Below are 14,830 nucleotides of genomic sequence, written 5' to 3'. Positions count from 1 at the left end.
GAGGTACGCTGTGAGCTCTGCAGGCCCTTTGATGGCCTCCATTGGGCCACCATGGATTTGGGGTGCCGGACCGCACGATCGCAGGCCAGACCCTGAGAAAGCACCGGACAACGGCCCGAGCAGTAAGTGGGTTAAAAAAAAAGATGGCGGCATGCGGTGTAGTGCACCTCCCCCTTAAGTTTCGCCCCGCAATCGGTGTGCGGCCTGGTTCATGACCTGCGAGGCTGATGGGGGCATCGCCCGCAGCAGCTTCATGGGGCGCTGCCCAATATCCGACGTGCGGTGGAAACAGGCCGCTGTGGGGTGAAAAGGGGTTGCCGCATATGACGATTGACGTCATCACCAGAAGTCCAGCGGCCCAGGGTGCTACCAATGGGCACTGCGCTACTGTAATCACGCCTCCGCTAACTCCCGCTCAATTTTTCGGGAGCCTCCCCCCCCCCCCCCCCCAGACAAAAACAGTTTTGCACACCATTAGCATCCCCTGGAGGCGTTAACGGGAGGTGCACAACAGGAGAATTTTGCCCCCAAGGTCGTTAAAATGATAAAGGGATTCAATAGTGTAGGTACAGAGAATATATTTCCTCTGGTAGAGGAATCCAGAACAAGGGGGCGTAATCTTAAAATTAGAACTAGGCTATTTAGGAGTGAAATCAAGAAGCACATTTTCACAGAGAGGGTAGTACAAGTATGGAACTCTTCCCCCCGCCCCCAAAAGGCTGAGGATGTTGCATCAATTTGAAATTTTCAGGACTGAGATTGATAGACTTTTGTTGGATAAAGGTATGAAGAGATATGGAGCAAAAGTGGGAAAATGGAGTTGAGATATAGATCAGGCATGATCTAATTGTATGGCAGAACAGGTGAGGGGGACTGGAAGGCCTACTCCTGCTCCTATGAAGCAGGAGGCCCATGCCTGTAGAAGTGCAACAGAGATGCCTGCCCAGTGTGTCCACCGGAAAGCAGGAGCAGGACTAGCAACTTGCATGGGAGCCAATAGAGATTTTCTCTGGGATCAATTCCCATCGCTCTGCAAGTTATTTGGGGACTTTAGTAGGTTCACAGCAGACCCCAAACATGTTCTCAGCATATGTGGCTTCCACAGGGCCGAAGGAGGGCATTTTGCCCAGAATTTCAAAGATAACCCCAGACATGCCCTCATAGCTGGCTGTGGACATTGCAGGGTGTAGGAACAAGAATTGTCCCTCACCTCCCACTCCCTGACATTGTAATTTAGGACAGAATGTTACTGGGACGTAAACCTACAGGTTTCATCATAAACTGCTGTACCTTTTGCAGGCGATCCACTCAAGTTGTGCCCTCTTCAGCCAGTAATTTCAACCCACTGTAAACTAAATTTACATGGTCCACTTGTCATGATTATGGTTTTGAATGTTGAGATGTTTAAATATGAACAGTAATGTCTTTTAGAGGCAATATTATAAAATGCTCTCCTGTTGTGGAGCCTCACCTGATGGGAGCACATATCAATAATTCAAACACTCATCTTTCCACCTGCCCCGCGCTACCCCCTCGCCATCACCCCCCCCCCCCCGCAACATATACACCCCATATATCTTACCCCCAGTGATTTGCAATCCATGAGTTTTAATGGACAGAGTTGTGGGGATCACATGGCTGAATTCTCGATGAACGCTGCTGGTGTGCGAAACTCAGTTTGAGGAGCACAATTTTGTAAATGCTTGTAAATAAAATAAAACACAACAAATATGAAATGGCTTTAAAATGTGAATATCCTGGAACATAATAATTACTAACCCTTTTATTTAGGCCTTTACCACAAAAGAATGAACCCATAAACTTCACCAAATTAATGACTAATGGATATGCTGAAGACTGGATCCAACAGCAAAAAGGGTGGAAGAAGAAGATACAACCAAATGTAAACATTAAAGATCCTGGAGGTAATGATTTTCAGACCTCTAAGTATTTCTATGATGCTGTGGTAAGATATGATTTCACACTGAATCATCACACAGGGGAGGCAATAAGTGAAGGCCAAGGGCTTTAGCTGTAGCAGGACATTTGGAAAAGCAAAATTCGGTCAGGCAGTGTCAGTATGGATTTATGAAGGGGAAGTCATGTTTGACAAATTTGCTGGAATTCTTTGAAGATGTATCGAACAGGGTGGATAAAGGGGAACCAGTGGATGTGGTGTATTTGGACTTCCAGAAGGCATTTGACAAGGTGCCACATAAAAGGTTACTGCACAAGATAAAAGTTCACGGGGTTGGGGGTAATATATTAGCATGGATAGAGGATTGGCTAACTAACAGAAAACAGAGAGTCGGGATAAATGGTTCATTCTTGGGTTGGCAATCAGTAACTAGTGGGGTGCCGCATAGATCAGTGCTGGAACCCCAACTATTTACAATCTATATTAACAACTTGGAAGAAGGGACTGAGTGTAACATAGCCAAGTTTGCTGACAATACAAAGATGGGAGGAAAAGCAATGTGTGAGGAGGACAAAATAATCTGCAAAAGGACATAGACAGGCTAAGTGAGTGGGCAAAAATTTGGCAGATGGAGTATAATGTTGGAAAGTGTGATGTCATGCACTTTGGCAGAAAAAAATCAAAGAGCAAGTTATTATTTAAATGGAGAAAGATTGCAAAGTGCTGCAGTACAGCGGGACCTGGGGGTACTTGTGCATAAAACACAAAAGGTTAGTATGCAGGTACAGCAAGTGATCAGGAAGGCCAATGGAATCTTGGCCTTTATTGCAAAGGGAATAGAGTATTAAAGCTGGGAAGTCTTGCTACAGTTATACAGGATATTGGTGAGGCCACACCTGGAATGCTGCATGCAGTTTTGGTTTCCATATTTACGAAAGGATATACTTGCTTTGGAGGCAGTTCAGAGAAGGTTCACTAGGTTGATTCTGGAGATGAGGGGGTTGACTTATGAGGAAAGGTTGAGTAGGTTGGGTCTCTACTTATTGGAATTCAGAAAAATGAGAGGTGATCTTATCGGAACGGAAGGGGCTTGACAAGGTGGATGCAGAGAGGATGTTTCCACTGATAAAGGAGACTAGAACTAGAGGGCATAATCTTAGAATAAGAGGCTGCCCATTTAAAACTGAGATGTGGAAAAAAAAATTCTCTCAGAGGGTTGTAAATCTGTGGAATTCGCTGCCTCAGAAAGCTGTGGAAGTTGGGACATTGAATACATTTAAGACAGAAATAGACAGTTTCTTAAATGATAAGGGAATAAGGGGTTATGGGGAGCGGGCAGGGAAGTGGACCTGTGGACCTGCGTCCATGATCGGATCAGACATGATCGCATTAAATGGCGGAGCAGGCTCAAGAGGCCATATGGCCTAATCCTGCTCCTATTTCTTATGTTCTTATGTTCTTATGCTTTCCTATTCCATCCCCTCACAGATTTCCTAGTGTTGAATAATAAAATGATATGGCAGGGGCTTGGAAGCAGACCAGGACTAATATACAGGCAAAGGAGGGTTAAATAATATATCCTAAAATTGATATATGACAGAAAAGTGAAGTATGGAATTAAGGCAGCCCTTCACAGGAATGGAGAAAACAATCAAATAGAAAATCAACAGTGACACTAATGGATTTCACGGAGGCCAGTTCAAGAATAGCATAGACAGGCACCTAGGAACAGTTACATGTTTATTGTCATCATTTCAGGATGAGGATGGCCTATTCCATTTATCCTCTATAAAATTACAAAATTGTGTCTGGACTGTCATTCCCCCACATTATGACCACAGCACCCATAAGAATTGTTATCTTATAAACCAGACCTCCATGTTCATGCAAGAAGCATACGATCTGCTGCAGAAGCATGTCAACATTCAGTATCTGTTGAAAAAGATTTCACAGAATACAGTGGTATAGCTTCACATTCTTCAATCTGTGGAATTCATTTTCTCGAACTTTGCCTGTTGTATAGAAATATCTGTAATGACAAAAAGCCATTTGGACTCGGAAGCCTATTCCTTTCATTGAGAATCTGCTCCATGATGGAGCATACTTTTAAAATTCAAGACCGGGGTTAGAGGCCATTTGCTATACTTTACGGCCAACTGGAAAAGGATTAAATTATGCTTTGGTCTGGGAGACCATCAGCCTGGAGTACTATCTACATTTTCAGATAGATATACTGGCAGCTGAGATTGGCAGTATTTCCTTATATATGTTGCTGGAAATAACCAAGTTTAAGGCTATTTCTAGCCACTTTAATAATCAGGATCAAATGTAAACTAATCTGGTGGATATATTGTGTTTAATCAGAGTTTAAGATGGAATATAACACATTAGTTATACAGCAAAACTATACGACCGTAACAGATAGTTGATATCGATTTTGATCGGACAAACGGCTGGCGCATGTGAGCAGTTCTCTGCCTTGCAGTCTCTTTCTATTTGTCTAGAGCTTCCTTCGGTAAAGCATGGGATCACTTGAATAGTGTTCAACCAGCTCAACTTCTGTTTCACTTTGTGCGGTCAATCTTGATTAGGTTACTTTTATTCTCTTTTTAGGAGTGGGCCTGAGCTGGGATATTGACTAGACCTTTTGGCCTGTAGAGGTTTCCCTAAAAACTTAATATCCAATAAGGCTTCTAGTTCTTTGTCTCGATTCTGAATCAAGAATCTAAAGATGTCTCCTGATTTTCTTGGCCACATGTCTTTCTCTTTCGTTCTTTGAAATACATATCTTATCTCTTGTCTCTATTCTCTCCTTTGATGCCATGAGGCCAAACCAGAAAACTGCTCACCCCAGAGTCATTATCTCCTTTACGACATAGCAACATGTTTACGTTAACTCTCACAACTTCCATCCATTCTAAGTCTTTCTATAACAAATTGTCTTAAAGATGCATAAATAAAGCTGAAGTTTTAACTTGAAAACTACAGATAATAGTTGTCATTGTGCAGAATGCTATAACATCTCAGCAGGATACCAAAACATTAACATTTCTAAGCATCTACTAACATTCTAAGAATACACTTCGTCTCCAGTTCAAAACACAATTTAAAACCCAGCATTCTTATTCTTCATGTCAGTTTTATACATTTTGAACCCCTGATTTCTAACATATTAATCAAGCATGTTCCTCAAGTTCACAAAAAGGATTGATACTTCACACTTCCCAAAAGATCAGGAGGTAACCGTCTCATCTGAAATCTCAGAGCACTGAACAAATTCCTCAAAACAGGAAGGCTTAAGATGGTAATAGTGCCTCAAGTCATTCAGGAAATGCACCCAAAATTTTGCTGGCTGTCGATGACATTCAAAGATGGTTACTTACCCTTGGCCATTTAGTCTTGTCATTGCAAGTACTGGCAGCTAGCAATACAGTGATTCTCTTTGGTCGCTCCTCAGTCTCTAGGGTGATCATAAAATATCTATCTGTTGCAGCTCATCTCACATGGCTGCAATTGAATGTCTAATTGTACATAGATGATTGGCTTATGAAATACTGTTTGGGCAACTGTCATGCAGCTATTTGTCACGCTTCTGGAACTCAGCTTCATTGTCAAACTAAGAGAAGTCTCATCTAGGATCAAATCAAGATATGATGAGGCATCCATATGCAAAGCAACTGGACTCAAGGATGGTGAACGGTGGACAAATCCACCTGTCATCAAACTCAAAGCTGACTTTGAGTAACATTTATTGAGATTTTACAACTGTTTTTGGCAAGTCAGTGTGTCTCTGAACAGATATCTCAGTACTTGTCCAATACATCAAGAAGCAAAATGGAACTCATTCTCAGTCAGTCTGTCATGAAACAATGCAGCTTGCCCATTAGTGCCTAAATCATGGTGGGATATTTCCAGCACAACATTTAGCTAGGGTAAAGATTATGAAAGCAGACTTACTCGGCTTCCTAGCAGTTCAACGTCATGAGTAGAAGAACCACATCAGAATAGGCCATGAAATCCTCCAGATCTGAGGTGACCTAATTGTCTACTTTGCCAGACAATTATCAACAGCCTTGGTTCTGACCAAACAGGAAGCAGGATGATCTTTCCGTCTCACAAAATGGGTGGCAAAATCTCTCAAAATAGATAGTGAAGCGCATTCTTCACTGTTACCACATCTCTGATGAGAAACTCAGAGAGGTTGATTACAGTCTTTTCACTGCCTAGTTTGTGTCCAAAATGGAGTCTTATTGGTTAGAAAATGGGTATCATCAATTTAGTGCCAGTTTCTGGGGCTGCCAATCTTGTTGGGGGTAGAAGGGAATTTGCTGGCAACGACAGCTGCCATCTCAAGCAGGTGAGCACCTCATTATATTACAAAAAAGATGGAAGGGAACGGCGCAGCACCATTTTCCAGCCTCTGGCTGTGCCTCTAGCGCACCCATGGAGGCCACTAGTAGACGCGCAGGCAGGAAGTCCTTTAAAAAGCCACAGATTTTAAAGGTAGGTTTTCAGACCTTTGGAAGGTTCTCTTTGTATTTCTTTTTGTTTATTTTTCTAGCTGGTACTCAGACTTTCAAGAACATTGTTTCAGTTGTTTTGCCCCAAGCTTTCCATCAGCACCAATAGGTTGGCTATTAGGGATAATCCAAGCTGACATGTTCAAAGGAAGAGATGAAGCTGCAGAGGGATGACAGGCAGGTCATGCAATCTACGAGATGCTCCGTGTCCTTCCGCTGGTACCCGCACCACTGCATCAGCATAGAAGTAAAATACTGTACCTCGCTTTGGTAGACTGCTGGTGGAAAATATCAGAAAATCTCTGGTAGCATCACTGAGATGTAAATGCCTGATCAACCATTCTCTGTAAGGAGCTTCAGTAACACCTCAATCACAGCATGTCATACTTTACCTGGTTTTGCATGAAAGAAGACACACTAGGGTGGTCAGGAGGTAGCAGTATCACAGTAATTAAGATGCCACCAACCACTTCTGCAGGCCCTGGTAAACCTGCCTGGGAATAACCATGGGAAGCTACCGTCTCAGGTTCTGGGTTAGCAGAGGGGCAGAGGCTGAGCTGTACTTTCTGCTGTAAGGACACCTACTGCATGCAGTATAGAGCTCACACCCGTGCAGAGAAAGGAATGATCAGTTGTGGCCTAAAACTTGGTTACACCCTCTTGGGGGTATGCAGCAGGATGACTTATGAGATCATGCTGTCAAATGACACAGGCCAACCATCTTCACAAGCATCTCATGCAGCACAACCCTGACTTCAGCAGACATGCATGGGTGCTGGGCTGCACTGACACTTGTCTGCAGTATCATGTACGCACCAAGCAATCCCTCCTGTCTCTTCTTCCTAGTACTCTCTTCTCTGAGTCAGAAGTGAGAGCGCTTGTTCAAGCCCCACCCCAGGACTCTAGGCTGACACTTCAGTACAGTACAGAAGGTGATAATAAACGGAGGCCCCATATGTCTGTTGGGGTGGTTATTAAAGATAATAGCACAATTCAAAGAAAAGCAGGGAGCTCTCTCGGTATCTTGGCCAGCATTCCACCTTGTGCCAATACCACATAAATTTTTGTGCCAATTAATTTATGAATTAAAAAAATCTCAGTTGCAAAATGCTGTGCGTATATGTGTTGCACATGTACGTGATGGAGAAGCGATCATAATTGGAAATACTATAAACTAATGAAAATTCTATCTGCAGACCTGGTTCCTCTCGGCGAGTTCCAGGAGAAGTTAGAAAAAAAAGAGCTTCTTAGAAATGCAAAGTCACGGGGAAGAAAAGCTATTGCCACTAAAGCAGGCCAAAACGTAACCTTCAGAGACCCTGCGTGTGATTCCAAGGCTAAAACATCATTTATTCTGAACAAGTAAGTCAGTTTTATACCAGCCTCAAACATTCTCATTGATTTTTTTTAGAATAGCTGCTCTTGTTATTCTGTAATGCTGAGTACCATCCCTGCAGCACTGTCTTGGGGAGCTATTTTGTAAGAGCATGATTTTTGTGAACTCCATATTAATTAAAGATACATAAACAGCGCACATTGTTAAGGATTATAGGGGTGGAAATTCAATCTTCTACCACCCCTCTTAGCGCCCCGGAGGGGCAGCAATGGCGGCGGAAAGCATTTGCACCGGGGCGGCCAGCTTCCAGCACCCCACCGGGACATTCGGTGCCGGTATCGACGGGGTGCGGAGCCGAGGCGAGCCGTTGTGCAACGTCCCTGGTTGTGACACTGGTTCAATTTTTGGTTGTCGCCCGACCCATAGCGTGCCCTGGTGGGAATGCCTGTGAAAGCTGTAGTGACCGCAGTGAGGTAAGTAATGCTGACCTCCGGTGAGTGTGATTGTTTTTAAAACATTTTTTTTGCGATTTAAGTTGTGGTGGCGTGAGCTATGTACTGGGAATGTTTTTGGTGTTTTTGCAGGTTTTTTCCCCCCCCCAGGCCTCTCTTATGGCGCTCCGAGGCCAGCTGTTTAGCTCGAGATTTTCTCTTGCTCAGCCGGCCTAGCGCCCTAAAAGAGGCGCGCAACGCTTCCCTTAGCGCCCCGCTCCAAACTCCGGGCCCAGTTGATGAATTTTGCAGCGGCAGACGCAAGCCATTTGCCAACTCAAAATTTACCGCTCCACCCGGGACACCTCCCCAACTGAGGCGCGACCAAACTTCCACCCCATCATACTTTAGCAAAATAAATAGCGAGGGCTTATGTATACCAGGACACGTCACCCCGTATTTTAAGGATATACACCACATCCTTTCTTAGTTAGAATATGCACTTGAAATCAGCATTGATGTCTAGACCTCATAATTTCTTTGGTCTTTCACTACCAAACTTTTATTGATAATTTTTATATAAATATATACAGGCATTACTGTTGTTAATGGCAAATTACTAGATAGCCAATCATTGACAATGGGAAAGAAGCCTATGATTGATCGCAATGGCTCCAGTAATCTTAGCTAATTTATACCTTAGGCATCACATTCTGAAGGCTACTGCAGCCTACTTGTCTGGTATCAGACCTGATTAAATTTCTTTGAGAAATACTGTGTTTGACTGGTGTTGAACCACTTACAAGCTGTTTCTGTAATACAAGATTCAAGTTAAAAATTAAATACAGGCAAAAATCCATTTTTGGTTGCACTACACATGCAATTCTTTAGTAATTTAAACTTGACCACCATTCTGTCTCCTTATCATCAATATCTACTTCTTTCAGCCTTCCTTTGTCCTCTAGGCTATCTGAAACTAAGGACTTAAACATAGAAATAACTGTTACTGATAGCAGTGGATAAATGCTTAACATGTTCATATGTCATCCATTAATTGAGAAAAAGCGCTAACTAATTTAAAGTAACATCTGCATTAAAATTTAATTGAAAATTAAACTCTTATGTATGTATGTAAACCTCACCAATATGTAATACTTGCCATCAGGGGGCACACCTGTGGGAGACCTAAGGGTTACCTGTGCACCCTGGGTAAGCAGGTATAAAAGGTAATCTACCATGCTGCTTCCTTACTCTGGAGTCACATTAAAGAGACCAAGATCACAACAGTTTGAGCTTACAATACAGTCTTGTGGAATTATTCTGAACATAACAATTGGCGACGAGTAACGGATCACGAACTTTCACGCGGTAATGGCTGCAGTTGGTATTTTTGAGAGATTTGTTGAGGGTGGTGATTGGGAAGCCTTCGTTGAGCATCTCGACCAACTTTGTGGCCAACAAACTGGACAAGCCTGAGACGGTGGTCAAGCTCAGGGTGATTCTCCTCACCGTATGTGGGTCTTCGATATATGGCTTCCTCAAAAATCTGCTGGCACCGGACAAACCAATGGACAAGACTTACACAGAGCTGTGCACGCTGGTTCAGGAACACTTCAAGCCGAAGGAGAGCATCTTAATGTCAGGTATCGCTTTTACACGCACCATCACTCCGAGGGCCAGAACGTGCCGAACTTTGTCGCTGACCTAAGACACCTTGCGGGACAGTGCGAATTTGCCGGATCTTTGGGGGGAACATTGCGGGACATTTTTGTGCTTGGAATCGGCCACAAGGTCATTCTTCGCAAACTGCTGTCTGCCGAACCCCTAGATCTGAGCAAGGCCATCACGATAGCCCAGGCTTTCATATCCACGAGTGACAACACGAAACAGATATCTTCACAGAATCGAAGTTCACCGGCAAGTACTGTGCATAAAATAATGCTTTCAGCAGGCAGAACTGTACATGGCAGTGCCTACACGACCGCAGAGGCCTGACCTAGGGTGACTCAGAATCCGCTGTGGGGCGTGAATGCGTATCCATTAACACCATGTTGGCGCTGTGGGGGCAGTCATAGAGCCTATCAATGTCAATTCAAGCACTATGTGTGCAAGGACTGTGGAACAATGGGGCACCTCCAGCGAATGTGCAAATGACCTGTGACTCACCATATGGCAGAGTCAGGACAGGACAACTGATCCAGCGAGGATCACGCTGAATGAGGGGAGGCAACTCGACCTGAGGATGAAGAGGAAGTATATGGGATACACACCTTCACTACGAAAAGTCCTCTGATAATGTTAAAAGTTAAAATCAACGGCACTCCAGTCTCCATGGAATTGAACACGGGGCCGAGTCAATCAATAATGAGCCAGAAGGCATTCGAGAGGCTGTGGGGCAACAGAGTACACCGACCCAAACTGATCCCGATTCAGGCAAAGCTGCGCACCTACACCAAGGAACTGATACCAGTTATTGGTAATACGGTAATAAGAGTATCCCATGAGGGAGCGGTACACGATTTACCACTGTGGATTGTTTCAGGTGATGGGCCAACGCTGCTTGGTAGAAGGTGGATGGGGAAGATTCGATGGAACTGGGAAGATTTCTGTGTACCTTCTCCGGCGAACAATGTCTCCCTTGCTCAAAGGCTGAGCAAGCCCCCACCTTCAGCTGAACCAGGCATCGAAGTGCAGATCCATTTGCAGATCCCCAAGGCACAGGCCGCTCATCACGACCACGAGGAGGTAAAGATCAACTGAGCAGCGGTACAGGCGCGGTACCCACCACCCAAAGCCAACGACCTCTTCGCGACGATGGAAGAGGCTCCGGGTCGACCAAGCAGAGTGGGACTCCGGCCGAAATGATCAGAATGCGTCTTCCTGACGCTAGAGGCAAAATCCCTGGGGAGGAAGATTGCGGCAGTCGGCATCACGGACACGGTCGAGAGTGTGTCCAGACCACGGAACGAAAGAGCATCCAGACCACGGGATGAGAGTGTGTCCAGACTATGGGACGAAAGTGCGTCCAGACCACGGGACGAGAGAGCGTCCAGACCACGGGATGTCGTCGCAACGAAACAGAGACATGAGTTATCCAGCAAGGAAGACGACTGGGTTTGGGGCAAAGGTAAAGGGGCGGCTGCTGAGAAGGCCAGGAACCCACTACGTTCTAATAAGTTGTTTGCACTGTGTAACCCATGTGAGCGCTCTTTCACGGCTAATGATGTATTATCATATGGGGTCGGGGGTACCTTACAACAAGCCAAAGTAGCGGGCGAACACCAACCGTTCGTATATGTATCTGACAAAGTATTAGGAGCAAGTGATGTGTTATCACACAGGGTCGGGCGTGTTGTACAGCAAGCCAAAGTAGCGGGCGAGCCCCAACCGGTTGTACATGTATCCAATAAGTTAACCAAGGCAGTAGCCTGCGTTCATGGGACAAAAGAGATGTACGAAAGAGGTTCCCAATATTTGCTTGAGTCAGACAAGCTGCCAATCTCACAGTTTTTGGAGACCAGAGGCACTATTATCAATGTTTTGTTTTGAATATGTCTGACAGTGTCTGTGCACTGTAACACGATCCGCCACAGGCCAGGCACTGAGAACGGCGCTGATTACATCAATTGGCCACCGTTGCCCACCACCTGGGTGGAAACAGCGCAACCCGCAGACCTGCTCGTTGTTATGGAAGTGCTAGAAAACGAGGGGTCAACCGTAACGGCTCCCCAGTTTAGGACCTGGACCAGCCAGGATCCCACGTTACCGCCTACTAACGGCGAACCGCTAAACGGGATGTTGCAGCTTATCCATCGCAAAGATGAAATGCTCATCCCATCAGATTCCCCCTGTGGGGCAACCCTGCAACGTTGCAAAGAAAGGCAGGGAGACTACACACAGTCAGTGGTCCGGGGCCTCCATACCATGGCCAGGATCCATGGGGACCACACGGCCTCCCGCCACTACTGAAAGTCTCAAGGCCATATCGGCCATCCTTGACTTGCCAGACCTTAGGGTCAGCGACAATAGTCCGGAGCGGGCAGCCCAAATCATAAAGCCAAGCACCACACGTGTCACGGTAGACTCCCTACAGACCCGGCTATCCCGGGTGCTACGCAGTCACCGGACAGAATCACTCAGAACCGAGCCTTCTGTATGCTATCAGCAGAGAATGTACCATGATCGCACGGCTCCTCCATGGGACATCAGAATAAATGATGTAGACCATGTTCATGGCCCCAGATGGGCTGCTAGCACTGTATTAGCCAAAGAGGGGAATGGAGTGTTTGTTGTGAAACCATGTAATGGGCAAACGCAGAAAGCATTTGGACCAGACCAAAGTGCGAACTACAGATAACCAAGAACCACTGTGAAAGGACCTGGCCCCCAGTGATCCACTAATCCAATCAACCTCGCTGTCAACCACGAGGATGAACCCACCATGCCCGACAGTCCGATCAAAGCAGCCGCGTGGCCGAGCAGCAATGATCCGACCAACTCACCCATGCCAGGACTTCAACTCAGGCGATCGACCCGGGAACGCAGAGCGCCAGATCGCCTCAACTTGTAAATAACTTGTACATAACACTTTGGGGGGATGATATCTCACCAATATGTAAGACTTGCCACCAGGGGGCACACCTATGGGAGACCTAAGGATCACCTGTGCATCCTGGGCAAGCAGGTATAAAAGGTAATCTCCCATGCTGCTTCCTCACTCTGGAGTCACATTAAAGGGACCAAAGTCACAACAGTTTGAGCTTATAATACAGTCTTGTGGAGTTATTCTGAACATAACATAAACCTGTGTTAAAGTACTGGACAGAAAAGAATGCCATACAACCCTCCACCAACTGTGTGTTCCTCCATCTCTGGCCTCTTGACCAGAATTGGCAGTCGTACCTTCGGCCACCTAAGCCCTAAGCTCTATAATTCTCTCCCGAAACCTCTCTACCTCTCTCTCCTCCTTTAAGACCCTCGTAAAACCACCTTCTTTGACCACGTTTTTGTTCACCAGTCCTCATGTCTCCTTCTTTGTCTCGGTGTCAATTTCTGTCTTATTAGGCTCATATGAAACACCTTGGGATGTTTTACTATGTTAGGTGCTATATAAATTCAAGTTGTTCACCGCATTAAGCATTTGTCCACTAATATTGCAGCAGTAATTTCCGGCCTATAAATTTGGTCCTTTAAAAACAGATGTTGGAATCCACTTAATGTGCATAACACTTTGTGGGGATGATATCTCACCAATATGTAAGACTTGCCACCAGGGGGCAAACCAAAGTGTTATGTACATTTCCTTCGACAAAATTATGGCAACAATTAAGGATGTGGCTAGAGAAGAAATTTGTCTCTTGATTTGCCTTACTGCCTATTCTACCTCCTCCAGTGTAACTTCTCTCTCCATTTGTTTTGCCAACTTCGTCATCTCTTCAGTTAGTCCTGTCTTTGTCTTGATACAAGTCATAGCCTGTACGCCATCAGTTGGTATCCCCATTTAAAAATTCCTGAAAGCATTGCTACCAGATATGTAAGATAGCTTCCTCCTCACCTTATTCTTTTCTATCCTTCTCCTTCATTGGTTTGTGCTTTGTGGTGATCTTTCAGCACAATAAATATATTCACATGCTTCTATCTCTGTGATGTTGCTTGCTAACAGACAGCTTATGCTTTCTGTTTATGGTGCAGTATGTTGTGACTGTGTATTCTTTAGCTCTGAATGGTCGAGGTCCATTAATGAAAAGAAGTAAATAATAACAGTATCTCTTACAACTGTCATGATTATGTCAGCAAGAAGGTTAACATATATTTATTGAGTGTTACTGTTATGTATCTGTAAAGCATGCACTCCCATGTTCCACCACCAGGGAGTGCATCCCCTGAAGTCCCAAGGGATCCCAGCATCCCTTGGGAGCACTTATATAAGCCGGCCCCTAAGGCCTGTTCCTCACTCTGGAGTGTCTTAATAAAGACTGAGGTCACTGTTACTGTAACCTCCCTGTGTGCAGTCTCATCTGTGTTAGGAACACAACAACTGGCAACGAGTATATGAATCCAACGCAAAGATGCAACAAACTGTGGGCATCCTGAGAAGTTCTCGGAGGGTGAGGACTGGGACACCTATGTCGAACGGCTAGTCCAGTACTTTATAGCCAACGAGCTGGATGGAGCAGGAAGCGCTGCAAAAAGGAGAGCGGTCCTCCTCACAGTCTGCGGGGCACTGACCTACAGCCTCATGAAGAATCTTCTGGCTCCGGTGAAACCCACAGATAAGTCGTATGAGGAGCTGTGTAAACTGGTTCGGGAGCATCTTAACCCGAGGGAGAGCGTGCTGATGGCGAGGTATCGGTTCTACACGTGCCAGCGATCTGAAGGTCAGGAAGTGGTGAGCTATGTCGCCGAGCTAAGGCGACTTGCAGGACAATATGAGTTTGATGGCTACCTGGAGCAAATGTTCAGAGACTTTTTTGTACTGGGCATTGGCCACGAGACCATCCTACGAAAACTTTTGACTGTAGACACCGACCCTCAGTAAGGCCATTGCGATAGCACAGGCTTTTATGTCCACCAGTTTTAACACCAAACAAATCTCTCAGCACACAAGTGCTAGCAATGTTCATAA

At 45.2% G+C, this 14,830-nt stretch overlaps 1 protein-coding gene and 1 long non-coding RNA gene across 7 annotated transcripts in view; one reads left to right on the top strand and one right to left on the bottom strand.

The window, feature by feature from the left end:
- The window catches only part of LOC139263792 (uncharacterized protein C7orf57-like), a 194,314-nt gene that overhangs the window by 132,790 nt on the left and 46,694 nt on the right, over positions 1 to 14,830 (top strand). For 4 of the 5 annotated variants that reach the window (XM_070879846.1, XM_070879845.1, XM_070879844.1 and 1 more), the window contains exons 7-8: positions 1,792 to 1,925; positions 7,635 to 7,800. In XM_070879846.1, the coding sequence (XP_070735947.1) occupies positions 1,792 to 1,925; positions 7,635 to 7,800 (300 nt within the window). The remainder of the gene's footprint in view (positions 1 to 1,791; positions 1,926 to 7,634; positions 7,801 to 14,830) is intronic. The other variant, XM_070879848.1, reaches the window with a different exon arrangement.
- LOC139263793 (uncharacterized) overlaps positions 1 to 14,830 on the bottom strand; it is a 125,876-nt gene that overhangs the window by 80,568 nt on the left and 30,478 nt on the right. The window lies entirely within an intron of this gene.

The sequence above is a fragment of the Pristiophorus japonicus genome, chromosome 5 (genome assembly GCF_044704955.1).
Source record: "Pristiophorus japonicus isolate sPriJap1 chromosome 5, sPriJap1.hap1, whole genome shotgun sequence".
In the NCBI taxonomy this organism is placed as follows: Eukaryota; Metazoa; Chordata; class Chondrichthyes; family Pristiophoridae; genus Pristiophorus; species Pristiophorus japonicus.
This window is presented reverse-complemented; position numbering and strand designations above follow the sequence as displayed.